This window comes from Trichechus manatus, unplaced genomic scaffold (genome assembly GCF_000243295.1).
Source record: "Trichechus manatus latirostris isolate Lorelei unplaced genomic scaffold, TriManLat1.0 scaffold00015, whole genome shotgun sequence".
Classification (NCBI taxonomy): domain Eukaryota; kingdom Metazoa; phylum Chordata; class Mammalia; order Sirenia; family Trichechidae; genus Trichechus; species Trichechus manatus.
The window spans coordinates 238,710-256,101 of NW_004443951.1; the positions used below are offsets into that span (position 1 = coordinate 238,710).

Below are 17,392 nucleotides of genomic sequence, written 5' to 3' on the forward strand. Positions count from 1 at the left end.
AGGCGATGCGTTAAAAATGTTTTCCCCATAATTTCATTCCTTTGTTATCATTCAAGTTACAAGAATTAAAGACTAGTTTTACTATATCCAAGGAGTTCTTTATTAAGTATACAACAATTTGTTGTGGATTTTTTGTTCTGTTTTGTTTTTCATTTTCCAACTTTGAATTTTAATAGAACTGAATCTGGAAGTGAGAGAGAGATGAGAGACTTTTCACCACATACTTACCTTTTAGTGCCATTTGAAGAGTAAACCCTTGAATGTATTACCTGTCCAAACAAAAGAAGAGTAAAAATTTAATGTAAACATAACTGAGTTTTAGTGAAAATAGTATGCATTTCAACATAAAAAGTGCTGTAGGTTAAACAGGTCTGGTTGCACAGAAAGCATTTGACTAATAAAAATATTCTTCAATAACCAGGTGTCCTGCTGCTAAAGAATATTTCAAGGAGAATTCCCATCATTGGAGTTGGGCTGTACAATGGTTACAGAAGAAGGTAATTGAATTTTGAACTTTCCTGACTATGTCATAAGAATCAGTAACGGCACATCTTATCAGGAAAAAAATCTCTTAAACTTAAGAGAATGACCTTTAAGGTATTTTCAGACTTCAAACATTTTAGTATAGTTGATACCTGCCTTTATGCATTAAATTAGTGTCTTAATGCACGTGACTTAAGATTGTAGGTTACGAGAAGCAGTGTTTTGTTGACGTCTTGAGAGTGACAGTGAATATTCCAGGAAGTCATCTCTTGGTGTAACAGAAGGTCTGGGTAGATTTTATATCCACATTTGGCTATGTTTTAGATGCTTTTTTATACTCTAATATCTTGTGGTAGAAATTGTGGAGTCACGTGAGTTATTTGTCATCTCTGCTGGCATTTTTGACCTTTCATCTCAGATGTCAGAACATTATTGGACACCGCAGAGTAATGTCTCTAATGAAACATCAACTGGAAAAACCTTTCAGCGAACGATTTCAGCTCAGGTGAGGATTCTCTTTCTGTTTTGTGTGGTTTGAAAACCCTTACATAGGCCTTTCAGTATGTTTCTTAGGAACTGCAGCCTCAAAAAGAGAGGTATAGATTGAAAATGAGAAAGAACAGGAGAAACTGTTGAATGTATGAAAAGATAGCAGATTGTTTTACACTTAACGCAAGTCAGTGCAAATCACTTGCCTAGAAGAAAAGAGCCTTAGATTGGTCAGTCTAGTCTCACCGTGGGGCTGAGGTTGAGCTGTGAGCTCTGGGCCGTGAAAGCCCCGCTCTCAATGCTCCCAGGGTGTGCCCCCCCCCCGCCCCCGCATCGCTGCTACATGCAAACACCCCATAACTTTTTCTTCTTGTTTGTAAATCTACTGCAGGACACATTAGCATATGCCACAGCTTTGTTGAATGAAAAAGAGCAATCAGGAAGCAGTAATGGGTCGGAGAGCAGTCCTGCCAATGAGAACGGAGAGAGGCATTTACAACAGGTATGGCTGGAGGGCATGTCGGTGTGTGAAAGGGCAATACCTGCTCTTTAAGTTTTCCGTTTTTCAGTCCTCGTCTTAGTTGACCCCTTGGCAGAATCTGACACTACTGGCCAATCCTCCCTTTTGAAACAGTCTTCCCAGGGTTTCTGTGACACGTGACACCTTGCTCTCCTGGTTTTCCTCCAGGCCCTCCAGCTGTCTTTTCTCAAGTCTCTTTTCCAGTTCAGCCTCTTCTTGACCGCCAGGAAATGTTCTTCAAGGCTCTCTCCCACGCACTTTTAGCCCCTCGCTCAGTCCTTTCTCATCCACACCCACAGCGTTGATTCTTCTGCACTCAGACCTGAACATCAGTCTCTTCTTTTGATGTCTCCACTTGATATGTCTCGAATGCAGCATGTCCCACCCATCCTCACCACCCCTACCAAAGCTTTCCCCCTTCAGTGTTCATTATCTCATAAGTAGTGCCCTGTCTACCATGGTATCAAGGCAGACACCTGCCCATCAGTGTCACCGATCCTATCAGATTGGAGACCTTTTACACATCTCTCATCCATTCACTCCCACTTGTAGTAAGCACGCTAGTCTCCTGAACCTCCCTGCGTCTGCTTTTGCTTCTCTGTAGTTCATTTGCTTAAACCTTTCAGTGGTTTTCCATTGCTATTGGAATAAAAGCCAAAACCCCCAACACAGTCCTGCTTATTTTGGCCCCTACATAACTCTCCCCCACGCTCACCTCCCATTTTCTGAATTCTAGATACAGCAGCCTTCTTTCAGTTTATCAAATATACTTTGTGCCTTCCCACCTCAGCCCCTTCCCACTCACCCAGCTCCCACTGAGCTTACATGTCCCATCTCTAGAGAGACTTCCCTGCTCTTTCTCCCTGCCCCCATCCCAGCTAGATTGGTCCCAAGGCAGATGGTAGGCCACATAGTGGGTGACAGAGACAGAATTCCGACCCAGGAGTGACCCAGGCCAGTCTTTGGCAGCATGGGGCAGTACAGAGACCAGGCATGTGCCCAGCACAGAGCGGTATCTGCACAGGCTCCCGCCTGCCACCCCCACCCACCCCATTTCATCGCACTGCTCATCCTGCGGGGTTGTGTAGTGACATTGTGACTTTAGGTGAGTCCGTGTGTTGTTTCAATGACTAAATGAGATCTTAGAAAGTGTAAGGTGTTATTATACCTTATTACCCTTTGATAGACGTTAAACTGAGTTGTTGGGAGAGGACATGTCTAAACTACAGAACACAAATAAGCCGGTCGGCAGAGGGACATGCTTCTCTGGCTGTGGTGGACACGGTTTGAATCCCTTCTTCCCTAGGGCTCCGAGTCACCGATGATGATCGGGGAGTTGAGAAGCGACCTTGACGACGTGGACCCTTAGAGGGGCATGCGCAGACGAGACGAGGAGTCAGAGCACAGCCAGAATGCTCAGCACCTTTTCAAATCAGAATCTCATCCTTCAGACCTTTAGAAGAGCCTGGAGATTGAACTGGGAGAACCTTCCATGACACTGGAAACCAATGTTTTTGAAAGAAAGCACTCTTTGGCCACTAAAAGGTTTGGGAGCTGTTTGGCAGTGAGAGAGCTCTGGCATGTGGAGCAGCTGTCCCAGGGGGGACAGTCTACGCCTGAATTAACATTTTTGTGGAGATTTTAGGAAATAAAGCCGGTGGCAGACTTTTTTGTTACATGAACATAGAAGAGTGAGGGTAAAGCTGTTGCTTTTTCTATGATGCTACAAAAGAAATTTCTTTGGTTTTTATATTTAAAAAAAAAAAAAAAAGCAAGCTGCCTTTAGACGTGTGGGGGCAAATTTTTAATCTTGCAGTAACATTGAATAGGAATATCCAATTTAAAATAATGTAAAGATGTGATAAAATTCATTTTCATTGTAAAATACTAGTTAAAGATACAGTTTACACAGACCTTTGTATTTAATATGTCTCCCTATTTGTACAGAATTTCAGAAGGGTTTAGATGAAAGCTCTGGGCATAAGCTTGGATCTCAGTGAAATGTTACTGGGATCAAAAATTGGAAATTATTAAGCTCTTTAAGATATTTTTCTGATAATAATTGAGATTGAAAAGAGCAATAAAAAAATGCTGTGTTCTCCAGAAGTACAAGGTGCATTCTTTAACATCAGTCACTAAAGAAGCTATGAGTTGCTCCCAAAACAAATTTTAAAAATACCAAAATAAAAAGCACTTTAAGATATAATTTTATTACAGTTTGACTTCATGAAATCATCTTTTTAACACTTGGAGACATATTGAATAAACTGTAGTCTTAAATTATGTACTCTGCAATCATTTGCTTTTGCTTCAAACAAACCCTAGATTACTGAAACCCTTGATATTGGTTATATATGAAGTTAAATATTTGAATTGGGAGACACCACTTCGCGAGTTTCATAGTAATTTTAATGCCGAGGAGAAATTTGAGACTTTATTTCTCCTCAACATGACTAACACCGAAAAGACAAGGAGAAGGCTTAAAGTTTATTTCCCGGAAATAACCAGAAAGTAATTGAACAACCATCCGTTTAATTGTATCTCCCAAGTGTAGCGGCACCATTCACTCATTTCAGGTTAGACACCAGCTCCTTTTGGTGTTGGGGGGTGGGGGTGATGCCAGTATATTTCATAAGTTTTGTATTTTGCGTTGCACGCACACATTTTTGGCCCTGTTTTGCCTTTAGTTACCTCTTCTACCTTATTTTCAATTCACCATGCTCAGAACTAGGGGAGCCTTAAGAAGTGCCAGGTGCCACTGTCATTTAGATTTGCCAAGTCAAAGAGGCACAGCCAGCCCCAAAGTGCCTTTTTGGTTGCTTTTGCATTTTGTACAGACACGTGACAGGACAGACAGCTTTCATTGCTGTGCACTTTCCATACACCAGTCATTTCACTATGGAACTGCTGAAAGTTACTGGGCAGCCAGGCTTCAATTCGTGATTCTGCAACTTCCCGCAGGCTAATGATGGCTATTGTCAAATACACTGGGTGGGCAGAAGGGCCCAGTATTTAAGAGCAGAACTGCTCCTCAGAGAAATGGACAGAGGCAGTTGGCAAATTTTATATGGTTCTATGTTCTTGCAATTTCAAGTGTGATGTTTTAAAATTGATTTTGAGCACATAAATACTCCATGTCCTACTGTTTTCCCTCCCCTCCCCTCACCCTTCTTTACAGCCTCATCCTCACAAAAGGATCGTGTGGGACATGACACTGAAATGCTGGTGGTGATGTGTCTTGGGATCTCATCACTGACAGCTGCACTCTCAGGAGCCCAAATTCAGGAGTGAGATAGCCACTTCTAGCTCCCCTTATTTCCTATGGAAACAGCCCCTTCCGTAGCCCCTGGCACCTGCCGTCCTCCCTGTAACGCCTCATCAGGATCACTCCTATTTTATAGTATATGCTTCGTTTAATTTTGCATATGTTGTTGCTGAAATGAACATCATTTCCACTTTGCCAGTAACCACTTGATTTCCAACAGCTGCAGTCTACAAACCTGTTGATGACTTTTTTTTAATGTAGTTCTACAAAGTGACAGTTACAACAAGCTAACCTGGGAAGAGTTGTCATTTTTACTGCCAATTTTTTGGATGAAGATGTTTTTATAAATCTTTCAAAACGGTCTGCAGATCGAGCAGGAATTGCACAACTAATTCAATGCCGTGTGTTCTCAAGAAGCTCCCTTAGTGAAGGCCTTCCCAAAGGTGGCTGGTTCAACCCATTAAAGGCATCCTGGGAAAGAAAACAAGAGCGTCCCAACGGGCATCTCGCCCGTGACTTCTCCTGGAGTGCTCACCTGGTCACTCACAACTACAATAAATTTTAAGACCTAGAACACCTTGTCATCAGACTTACCCTGTCTTGCCCCACCCTCCCTGCTAACATTGAGGTGTGTGCAGTTCCCTTTTGAGCTTGGAACAAGCAGACTGGAATTTTCCTCTGCTACCTCTTGTGTACAGAATTTTGTTTATAAAATTTCAAACGGAAGTAGATAAAATAGGGAAGAATCTTAATTCTGAGTTTGGGTCATGAGTGGCAGAGTTCTGAGCTTCTAGGAGCATAAAATAAATTTTTCAAAAATGTGAAGCTGGAGTCTCACCAACATTTTTCTCCATATAGCAGAAGACAGCCATGGGATGGGGTTACCCTGGGCCAGTGGCCTAGTGCCAAGTGGTGCTACATTTCCTTTTAGAACTTGGCGATAGTGGTGTGAAACAGGTCCACTATTTTAATAATAAGGGGGTTTATGGGTCTTCAAGCATTTTGCTATTCTTTTTTCTGCACAGTCTGACCATTTTAGGGTTAATTTGCAAAGTTTGGATGAGGATGCCAAACTCTGGCTGATGACCTACAGGTGTCTTCCCTATAGCTTTCAGGTCCCTCCTAAATAGTCCCCAGCAAGAACCAAGTTCCCTGGCCAAGCTAGGTTTCTTGCTTGGTACTGTGGGTCCCAGCCTCATTCCTAATGAGACGATTCCTGCCTTTGCTCACATGGTTCCCCTTCCCTGGGGTGTTTGGCAGTCCAGATCCTCCTCTTCCTGTGGCCCCCCCATTCCTCCCTCCCCCCCCCGCCAGTGACACCTGCCAGTCGTCTTTGAGAGCCAAGTGGTTCCTTTCTCCAGTCATGGAGCTGTCGGTGTGGCTGTCTAACAAACTGACCCTTGATTCCGTGCCATTTGAGGGGTGGGCGGTCTAGTATCAACAGTCACAGGTGCCAGTGCACAGAGATGCACTGCTCTTTCCTGGCATTCGAGGCCATTAGCATCTGTCAGCTCTTGAACACCTTCGATATAGGACACAAAATTGTCAGAAGACAACTTGGAAAGATTTTCCCTTTGCAGAAAGATTCCCTTACCATTTATGATATGGACTGTGTAGAGACAGACCTTGCTTAAGAGAACTACACCCTACAACCTCACAGTGGGGAGCAGGGGCTGGGAGGTCCCACTGTACGGGATAATTACACTTGGCAAAGAGGTCTGAGGCTTCGTAATTTCAAATCATAAACAGTGATTATGAACATAGCACTGACTCCTCATTACAGAAGCATCTGACACCATATAACTAATTTGTTCCATAAGCATTCACTCTGTGCTAGGTACTGGGAAGATGGGAATGAAAAGGACATTGGGCGCTCAGGGTTTGGTGGGGGACACAGACGATAGAGCAGCTAGAGTGCTGTAAGGGGGCAAGTTGCCAAAGAGGAACCCCAACAGCATGGAATCAGGGAACCAAAGAAGAACCCTAACGGCTTGGAGTCAGGGAAGCTATGGGAAGACACCAATTTCATTCCTAGGACATGTAAGAAACAAGCTCACATCATCAGCTTCCACACAATACTTTGGTTCATCAGCCATTTAACAAACTTATCAAGTGCCTAGTATAAGCAAGGCATCATCCCAGACACTCAAATCCAGGCAAGAGTCATAGCAAAGTAGCAAAGTTGTTTTATTTTTAAAAGTTACCGTATAATAAAAACACTACAAAACCCAGAATAAATATCTTCACGTTACAAAAGCAAAACAGATCTAGAAAAGCTTTTTGCTCTAAAAAGGCAACAGCACCGTTCACAAACAGACCAAAAAAATAAATGCATGCTTGTTTGCTTGGCGGGGTGCTCAAGGAGGGATAGTTCCCCTACCCCTAATCCCTCAGGGCCTGTCCACCCAGGTCACAGTGAATTGGACAAAGGTAGCCAGAGGAAAAGTGCTGTTCCGCAGGGACCAGGAGCCCAGGAAGAAGCAGGGTGAGGCACAAGCTCTGCTTACACACTGTGCTACCTCAGGCCTGTGTTCCCCTCAGAGGCTCAGTGTTAGCTCTGAAAACATGGGCCCAGCTGGTGCGGGTAAAAGAGGCTAGGCTTTGGAGCTGGCCAGGTCTGGGTTTTATCCTAGTGCCACCTCACTTCCTGGCTGTGTGAGTTTGAGGGCATGCCCCCTCTCTGGTTGCCAGTTTCTTCCTCCATAAAACGGGGATGAGAGGGCTGGGTGAGATGGTGTATCTACCATGTGGCATTCCCCTTGAAACTGAAAAGAAAGCCCCGGGACGCATCTGTCACTGCAGGCCAGTCCTGGGCAGGTAGCAAGGCCTGGAAGAGAGCACAGTGGGGGCAGCTGGGAGAAACAAAGACATGGCCCTGTGACCACCTGGGACACATCTGCCTCTGGCTGGATCTCTGATGCCGCTGCTGGTGGCTCGGGGTGGGCACAAGAGCTAGGAATTTCAAGGAAAGCTGTCTCCCAGGAGGTGGGTCCTAACAGCCTGGCTGGGAGGGCCTGTGGAGATCACTGAACTGATGAACCCTGAGAGAGAAAGAGCAAAAATTTGAACCAAAGTCTCCTGGCAGCTGACAATGGGCTCATTCTGGCCTCAATTCTCCCATCTGTCCAGTGGGTAGAAAAGGCCCTTCCTTTGTCCCAGGGCTGCTTTGAAACCCTGTGAGCATGTGGTTGGAGAAGCACTTTGGACATTCTGAAGTGTTGGCTAGATCTGGGGCAGCCTCAGCCCTGTGGCTCAGCAGGTGGATGCAGACTCCCTAGGGTGGGAGATGCTCAAAGTGGGCTCAGAGTAAGGAAGAAGTGATGCTTGAGCAGGGTGGGAGTGCCGGGCCTCCACACAGGGCTGGGTATGTCCTCCCAAGGGATGTAGAAAACTGATCCTCTGCTAATCAAGGAGCCCAAAAGGGCTTCTCCCAGTGGACAGGAGGAGAGGGACCACCCCAGCTTTCACACTCACTCCCCTGACTGCTATTTGGCCCTCCAGCTCCCAAGTGCCTCCTCACCTTCCCCTGGGAAAAGTGCTGCCCCTACATGGAGACAAGGATCAATGCCTGGCATGTAGCAAGAGCTCAGTACCACCCTGCCCATGGGTGCTGCCATCTTGGGAGGAGCTGGCAGGAAACAACACAGCTTCACCCATCGTAATGGTGGAGTGCCCTACACAGGCCCCGCAGTGATGGAGGGAGCTTCCCAGCACCTCCAACCCTGCTATGCTCAGCTCAGGTCTAGGAACGGCTGATCCAGGCTGAGAGCAAGTTGTCCTAGAGCCCACCCACCCCAAGTCCAGCACCGCAGCTCCAGGAAGGGCGAGGAATCCTCTGTCCCCGTGGGCCCAGGCCATGGAGGGCTGAGGAGGGGTGAAGTCGAAACCATTTCAAAGCCCAGATGTGGAACCATAGCATCCAGCCCCTCAACCTCCTCACGCACCACATCCTGTTCCAGGCTGTCACTGGAGCTCTGAGGAAGCCTGCTCCAAGGGTCGGCTCCGGCAGCAGATTGCAACGGCGGCCGTGGCCTCCTCACTGGTCCTGCCTCCTGCGCCGACATCCTGGCTCCTCACCACACATATGCTGTCCACAGGGTAGGCCCCCAGGACGAGCGAGGCCCCAGGGAGGGCACTGCAGCCCGTCAAGGTCCAGCCCTCCTCACAGGCCACAGCCACCTGCCAGAGCAGGAAGAAGAAAGGACATGTCCAGCCCCACGTGGAGGCCAGGCACTCCCGCTCGGCTCAGGTGTCACTTCTTCCTCACTCCGAGCCCACTTTGCGCACCTTCTGCCCCAGGGGTTTGCATCCACCCTCCGACCTCCTGCTTCGGGCCAGGTCTGTGGATGTCTAACACGGCCAATACCAAACTCTTCATCTTCCCCCAAAGTCTATAAACCCCCCAAGTCTTCCCCGTGCCAGTTAATGGCAACTCCACTTGCCCAGTAGCTCAGCAAAAACCTTGGAATTGTCCTCCACTCCTCCCATCCACATCCAATCCATCAGAGATCCTGTGGGCTCCTCCTTCAAATTCCAGAATCTGACTGCATCTCGCCACCAGGCCCCAGCCCCCATCCCCCGGGCCTGGATCATCATGGTAGCTGCCCATCTGGTCTCCCTGCTTCTGCCTGTGCCCCCTGCAGCCTCTCCACAGCTCAACGGCCAGAGTGAGCCGGTTCACGCCCAGGTCAGATCATGTCCCTCCGTCCTGGGCACAGAACTCTGCGTGGCTCCCAGCTCATTCGGGGAATAAACCAAGTCTTCAGTGTCGCCATCAGGCCAGACCTGCCCTAACCCTGTCCCTTCTCTGAGGCCTTCTCCCCATCTTCCTCCCCACTCTCACTCTGTTCCAGAGTCACAGGAGTCCCGGCTGTTTCTCCTACACTCCGGCCATGCTGTGTCCCCAAGGCCTTTGCCCTGGCTGTTCCCTCTGCCTGGAACACTTCCCTGCACTATCCTCATAGCTCACTTCCTGGCTCCTTCAGTGTTTGCTGAAATGGCACCTTCTCAGTGAGGCCTTTACTGACAACCTCCCCGCCTCCCCATTCCTGTCCCTGCTTTATTTTTCTCCACAGCGCTTGTTATCTTTTAGGTACTATATAATTAACTAATTTTATTTACTGTCTGTCTCCTCCACTAGAATGGACCCTCCAGGAGGGAGGAGCAGGGCTGTTCGTGGGGTTTGTATCCCCAGCGCTTGCACCAACAGCAGTGGTGGGAACACCGCAGCACCAGGTACAAGGTGAGGGAGGAAGTGGGTCTGAGCAGTCCTTGCCCTCAAGGAATGCATAATCCAGACCACAATTACCACAGTCTAGCACTTTGAAAACTCCATTCTGAGTGCATTTAAGAGCAGATTCTAACCGCTTCCTTTGAAGAAGCTGCCTGTGTGGCTTTTAAAAAAGCAGAGTTACAGAGCAACTGCTGACACCCGCCTGGCTGCTTTCCAGGAACCAGGTGGCTCCCCTCGAGGTTTCTGAAGGGCTCTCGTGCCCCAGGCCTTGCACTCTCTGCAGCCTTGCCTTGGGGCCACACTAACTGCTCCTCTACCTTCAGCACTCAGCTCAGCTGTCACCTCCTCTGGGTCCTGGCTGAGTCACCCCTGTGTCCCCAGAGTCTAGCCAAGCCCCTGGCCCCAGGCAACCTCCAGGCAGGTTTGCTAAGTGGATCAATCAATAAATGCATGTTCTCCACAAAGGGGAGCCTAGTGCCCAGAGAGCAAACCTCACTAATGGAGCAGAAGTAAAAACGGGCCAGCCACGCACAAGCAAGCACACACATGGTTGTCCCCACAACTGCCAAAGCTGCCGACTGCATCCACCCACAAACATAAAGGTATGGTGGTGAGACAGACACAGACACACAGAAGGCACCCTGCGAGCACCAGGCACCATCCCGCCCCACACTTCTCTTCACCTTCTCTGCAGGGCCCAGGACTCCATGCTCCTTGACTTTGCACTCCAGACCCGGTGCGTGGCAGCAGGAAGCATGGACGCTGGCCCCCTGGTGGCCCACACACTGGCCAGGCTGACCTCGTGGCCTCAGCACAGGCTGCCTCTGGGTGCCAAGGTCCTCCGCCTCCCAGTGGGAGCTGCAGCCTGGGACAGAGGAGGGCTAGCTCAGACGCAGGAATGCCTGGGGGACCCTCTGTCTCTCTTCCCCACCCCCATGAGACCCCATCTCTTTAGGGTCTGAGGCAGGAGCTGGGAAACCTGGAAATGAGTCCAGGTAAAAAGATACCCTGTCTGAGCGACAGAACTCCCAGGTTCTCAACTCAACACAGCTGTTTACCTGCTGTGTGACCTTGGAAAGCTGCTCAACCTCTCTGAGCCTTATTTTCTCATGAAAAACACAGTCTCCTTCCACTCAGAGATGGGGAGCAATGTGGCAGGAGTGCCAACTGCCCCAGGCCCCTCCGCACCCAGCCACCCAGACAGAAGTTCAGGGGTCAGCTTGGGCTCTGTCTGGGTCATCTGGGACTTCCTCCGTGGGCTTGGGAGTCAGACATACCCACTGGCTATGAGACCTCGGATAGTGGTTACTCAGCTATACTAAGCCTCAGTTTCCCTATCTGTAAAATGGAAAGAGTAGCAGCACCTACTCACAGAGATGCTGTAAAGATGTAATGCAGACACACTTGAAGGTCCAGCACAGTGCCTGGCACATGGCCAGTGCTCCATATGTGTTTGGGTCATGGTTACTAGAACTCTCTGCATCCTAGCTGCATGGCCGTGGGCAAAGCCACTCAGCATGGCCAGGCCGCAGGTCCCTTCGTTATAAAATGGGAGTCAACTGGATGTGCTTCATATATGGGGAGATTCTGTGGCTCCCATGTCTTCAGATTGGCACGTGCCCTAAAGCTTCTCTGCTGGGCTTTCCCAAAGAAGAGAGTGTCTAGAACATGATGATGTCCACCAAGCCAGGAGCCTGATGCTGAGCATGGCAGCGACTCATTGGACCTGGCTGAGCCTCTCCCCCAGACAAGGGCACTGCCACCTGACTAGGCTCATCTTTCTACTGCAAATCTACCCCACACACCCAGCCAGCCTCTCTTCCTAGAGCCAGGTCCTTACTAGTCACCCTCCTACTCCTAAACCTTCAGTGGCTCCCCAGTATACACTCAGTGAGAACCAACTCCTGAGCCAGATGTTCCAGGCCTGCTCCCACCATCCCAAACCCTCCCTGGGACATCCCACACTCTACCCAAGCAGGGCCCAAGCACCTTCTCCCCACCTGAGGGGCACCATCCCAGGATCCCCCACCAGATCCCCAACTGTGACTTCTTGCTACCTGCCCAGTCATGGTGCTCAGGGCACATTTTTGACACAAGGTAGTTGCCTATATCGAGAATGGGTTTTAGAGCAATGGGTGATGATGATAATAATAATAGCTAGCATTTATAATGTCCTAGCACCAAGGTGTGTACTCAACCCCATCATTCCCATTTTACTTATAAGGAAACTGAGGCGCAGAGAGGTTAAGTCACTTGCTCAGGTCACACAGCTGTTAAGTGGTAGAGTGGAATTCAAGCTAAGGTTTGCCTAGCTTTCAGATCTAGCCTCTAAGCCCTGCCCTGAACTGCCTCATGCACTGCACTGGCTTTTGTTATGTGCCTACTGTGTTCCAGAACTGGTGCTCTAGATGTTACCCCATTTCATGGCAATCCAATGAGGCATCATCCTCTGATAGAGGAGGAAGCTGAGACTGAGAGAGGTTAAGTCATCTGCCCAGGGTCACACAGCACAGAAGTGGTAGAAGTGGGATTTGCACCAGGCAGTCTAGCTCCAGAGTCGATAGACTATGCTCCGTGAGGACCAGGCCTAGATCAGGCTGGGTGCATAAAGAAACAGGAACTCCTCCACACCCCAGGGTGGGGTTCAATTCCTACCTGTGAGGACATGGCTCTGCTGGTGGCAGTGGGCGTGGGTTTCCACCCCAGTCCCGGCTGGTGGCACTGTGTGGATGCTGCAGTTGGCCCGGGGCAACAAGCAGCACCTGGCAATGGCGTAGACACCCTCACCCCCAAATGCATTGTGGGCCAGGCAGACTCGCCTGCCCCCTCGGGCCTGGGAACCAAAGACAGAAAAAGGAACTAACTTTAGAAAGGGCTTCAGAAACCCAGGATGAAGGGGGCTAGCAGGGACCCATACAGAGGCACCTGGTCCTAGCCCCTCGAGCCCTCTTCAGCATCCCTGCCAGGGGCCAGTCAGCCCTGCTCCCATACCTCTGGGGACAAAGAGCTCACCCCTGCCCAAGGCAGACTGCTGTGTGGATGGGCAGTTCTGCCTATTTCAAAGTTCTTCCTGACACTGAGGTCCCTGGGTGGCACAAACAGTTTGCGCTCCTCAAAAAGTTGGTGGTTCAAACCCACCGACCCAGCGAGGCCACAGAAGAAAGTCCTGGCAATCTGCTTCCGAAAAGATTAGTCAAGATAACCCTATGGAGCTCAGTTCTACTCTGTAACACATGGGGTAGCCATGAGTTGGAATCAACTCGACGGCAGTGGGTTTGGTTTTCCTACTACTGAGAGTGCCTTTGAAATGGAGAGACAGGGGAATTGCTAAGCTGCCAGGGCAAGGCCCACCCATCTCAGCCCCGACCCACTCCCAGTCTCTCCAGCATGCGCTCGTTTGCACAGGCATGGCCAAGTGCACTCACAGACCCCGTCTCCCAGGGTGGAAATGCCTGCCTGCCTTCACCCTCCTGGCTTAGCCACTGCCCTTCTGCCAAACCCTGCATCCTTAACATCAATTCCGCATTTTGGTAGTTTGAGAAGATTTCTCAACTCCCGGAACCATGGAACATCTGAGCAAAAAGGAGCCTTGAAACCACTGAGTTCAGAAGCTGCAAACCCCTGTCATACTTGCTGCCCTTGCCCATGCCCGCACCCAGGCAGGCATTATTAATCAGTGCAGAGTGGCCCAGGAAGTCCTTCTCAATGTGGTGCTCTCCAGTAGTACCCCTCTTCACCTTCCCCAACTGTGCAACTGGCATGTAAGATGGGATGTGTCCCCCGTTCTGGCTCTAGCACAGTTCTTTAAGCTTGCAGACATTGGTCGGGGGGCTGGAGTCCAGAGGACAGAGGGTCTTGCTGGGGGTCCCCCAGGGGACAGGGCTGATCTGGGCTGAGAAGCAAGAATCCTGCTTCATGCACGACATACACAAAGGTTGGGGAGGGGTGCAGGTCACCTCAATGCGCTCGCCCCGCCTCTTCCCACTCCTGGAGAAACTCGAGCAGCTCAGCAGCTCCTCGTTCGTGGCGCAGCGGGCCATGGCTGTGGCCATCCGAGTAGGCCCTGAGTGCGGTGACCACACAGTCCTGCAGAGCAGCTGCCCACCTGCAACAAAGCCCTGGGGGTCAGGGGCGCGGCTGGGGAGCTCCATCAGGGGCTCTGCTCACAGAGGACTCCAGAAAAATCTTTAATTCGGTGAGGAGGTGCTTAAAGAACGTGTTCAACTTGCCCAAGTTCACACAGACCTCACAAAACCTTCCAGGACACCCGCTTACCTGCTCCGTGGGCACTGGCGGGCAGTGTGGCCACCAGGTTGGGAGTAAGCACCCGCTGGTCCTCAGGGAACCAGGCCTCATTGATGAGGCCTTTGGCAGAGAAGTGGATCAGCCTCTGCCTCAGCTCAACCAGGGTGAGGTCTGGCTCAGCAGTCAGCATCATGGCCAAAATACCTAGGCAGGGGGCCGGAGGGTGGGCAGTAAGAGATGGGAGTGGCCTGGCCCTTCTTCCCAAGAGTGGACTTCTCTGCTTGTGTGCGTGCGTGCACACACACACACACACACACGCCCACACGCCCACACACGTGCACACACACGCACACACACGCCCAGCTTTTCCTCCAGAAGTTAAACCACCACAATCACTTGCTAAGTGAAAGCCAAACAGTAAGATCCTCCCTTACATCCTGCTCTCACACCTCTTGTTGCTGTCACTGTACGCCATCAAGTCGATTCCATCTCATAGTGAGCCTATAGGACAGAGTAGAACTGCCCCATAGGGTTTCCCAGGAGCAGCTGGTGGATTCGAACTGCTGACCTTCTGGTTGGCAGCCTGAGCTCTTAACCACTGGGCCACCAGGGCTCCTCTCACACCTCTAGGCCTTGGCAATTGCTGTTTGGTTTGCCAGGTAAACTCCTATTCATTCTTCCAACCCCAGATCAAATGTCCTTCCTCCAGGAAGCCTTCCCTGACCCTCAGGCTGGTCAGGTCCTCTTCTGGGCCCCCTCTGCCCCAGCCCTGACTACTCTGCTGTGTTACCTTTGTTTCTGCACCTTCCTCCCCACAGATTGAGTGTCCTTGTGGGCACTGTCAGGTCTGACTCATCTTTGGTCCCCTGTGCCCAGCACAGGGCCAACCACATGGAGGTCCTGGCACATGGAGGTCCGGATGCAGACCCTGCCTGCCAAGGGGCTGTTTAGAATCATGGTGGCCAGAGGCAGTGGGGCAGCAACTCACCAGCCACATGTGCGGCAGCCTGTGATGTCCCACTCTGTGATGCAAAGCAGGTGCTGCAGTCACTGGAGGCACCGATAATATTGTCCCCTGGGGCAAAGAGGTCCACACAGCGGCCAAAGTTGGTCCCCAGGACTCCCAGGGTCACCGGCTGGTCCTGGGCATTGGTGGCCCCAACAGTGATGACCTGAAGAGGTTAGGAGAGGGATGGCAGATGGGGGAGGGCCCGCAGGGACAGACTGAGACCCTGCCAGCTGAGCTGGTGGACTCCTATATACATAGCTGGGCCCCATTCACATGTCACCTCCCAAGAGACATCTCTGACTCCCACCCCAGTGCTGCCCTCTGTCCCTACATGTCAGGCCCCACTCCCGATGCTGGGAGTGTCCACACAGACAAACCCCCTGCCCCTATGGAGCTGCCGTTGCAGTGGAGAAGACAGACAATAAATGGGGTATTAGGCAGTTATAAGTGCTATGGAGAAAAAGAGAAGGAAGGAGGAGAGGATGTGCTAGGCTTTGTTTGTTTTATACTATTTTAAATTAGGCAGCCAGGGACAGCATCTCTGACAGGCCAGGGGGAAGCGGGGGAAGCGAGTTGCCTTCGGAGTTGATTCCAACTCATGGCGACCCCTAGTGTGTCAGAGTAGAACTGTGCTCCACAGGGTTTTTATGGTTGATTTTTCAGAAGTAGATCACCAGGCCTTTCTTCCAAGGCACCTCTAGGTGGACTCAAACCTCCAATCTTTCTGTTAGCAGCCAAGCATGTTAGCACTGCCAGGTTCATGACTGCACCCTCCCCTGTCCCCAACACACCCCAGATTGTGAACTCCTAGACGAGCTCCTTCCCTGAGGTGCCCAAACCCCGACACGTGGTGGGTGGCCTGCAAATGTTGTTCAGATGAATGCCCAGCTCACGCATGCCCACCAGACTGTCAGCCCTCCTGGGTAGGGGCTTCGTCTGTGTCCACGTCTCTGCAGCGCCTAGAACGGACCTGGCACAGAGGCTGGCACAAAGCAGACGCTCTGTGGACGTTTGTGACTTTGAGCCCTCATCTGGTCCAGATCTCATAAGCCTCACTGAGGTGGTGGTGGCGGGTTGGGGCCTTGGGGGGCAGTCAGACAGTGGCGAGGCCCTGAGGGTACTAGGCAGTGAGGTGGGCAGGTTGTGTTTTAGGAGGAGCCCTTGAGGCCCTATGAGGTGGTCTGGCAGAGAGATCAGGAGGAGGGGGGAGAAAGCTGACCATACTGTTGTGTCAACGCAGGGGAGAGAGGATGGGGGCCCAGACGAGGCTGAGGTTGTGAGCATGGGCTGAAGGGGGAGGATTCAGGAGACACTTAGGAGGAGAATGGTCAGGACATGGGCGTGGCTGCATGGAATGGGAGGAGTTGAGGATGATGCCATGTCCAGGTGGGCTGCCGAGTGGACATATTTGGACTCTAGGAGTGTGGAAGTTCAATCCCACCACCTCCCCAAGCTTTAGCACTCAGGGGTGTCTGACAGCTTCTTACTGAAGCTCAGCCAGTCCCACCTCCAGGAACACCCCACAGGGGACTCCCCTCCGCTCATGCCCACCTCCGCCTCCAATCTGGGACACGGCGGCACCAGCACCCACCTCAGGAGCTGAGGCCGGCGAGTAGAGGCAGGCATCGTCCCGGAAGTTGCCGGCAGCGGCGACCAGCACCACCCCGGCCCTGGCCAGGCGCTGGCAGGCAGCGTTGAGGACCCGGCTGTGCCCGCCCACCAGGGGCAGCAGCACCACCAGCGGCCCTGCGGGCTGGGCCAGCTGGCTCTTCCAAATAAACTCCATGCCTAAGAGGAAAAAGCCAAGGTCAAGACCTGGTGAGACACTGCTTTCCTTACCCACCCACCTTCTCTCCAGACACATGGGAAGAGTATTAACAACTGAAAGGCAATAAACCCAGCCAACAGGCCTCTATTTCTAAGTGCCCCAATATACTAATTTACATGATTCTATAATAATAGCAACCCTACTATTATCCCTTTCTACGAAACTGAGGCATCGAGAGCTTAAGTCCTCACAGAGAAGAGAAGGAAGGGCCTACTTTGCCCCCATCTCTGACCTCCACAGTCTTGCTTGCCGTCAGTCCTGATGTAGACTTCAGTTCACATTTCCAGAATTTTAGGTGTGTACCAATGCTAGAGATGAAA

General features: G+C 50.8%; 2 protein-coding genes across 2 annotated transcripts in view; one reads left to right on the forward strand and one right to left on the reverse strand.

The window, feature by feature from the left end:
* The window catches only part of USP24 (ubiquitin specific peptidase 24), a 145,041-nt gene extending 141,268 nt beyond the window's left edge, over positions 1-3,773 (forward strand). Inside the window, exons 66-68 of the mRNA XM_023727032.1 lie at positions 902-988; positions 1,364-1,474; positions 2,799-3,773. Coding sequence (XP_023582800.1) covers positions 902-988; positions 1,364-1,474; positions 2,799-2,861 — 261 coding nt within the window. The 3' untranslated portion in view covers positions 2,862-3,773. The remainder of the gene's footprint in view (positions 1-901; positions 989-1,363; positions 1,475-2,798) is intronic.
* Positions 3,774-8,720: 4,947 nt separating this feature from the next.
* The window catches only part of PCSK9 (proprotein convertase subtilisin/kexin type 9), a 25,157-nt gene continuing 16,485 nt past the window's right edge, over positions 8,721-17,392 (reverse strand). Inside the window, exons 6-12 of the mRNA XM_004371698.1 lie at positions 16,836-17,032; positions 15,224-15,407; positions 14,266-14,439; positions 13,947-14,095; positions 12,646-12,823; positions 10,674-10,855; positions 8,721-8,936 (exon numbers count right to left, since the gene is read on the reverse strand). Coding sequence (XP_004371755.1) covers positions 8,721-8,936; positions 10,674-10,855; positions 12,646-12,823; positions 13,947-14,095; positions 14,266-14,439; positions 15,224-15,407; positions 16,836-17,032 — 1,280 coding nt within the window. The remainder of the gene's footprint in view (positions 8,937-10,673; positions 10,856-12,645; positions 12,824-13,946; positions 14,096-14,265; positions 14,440-15,223; positions 15,408-16,835; positions 17,033-17,392) is intronic.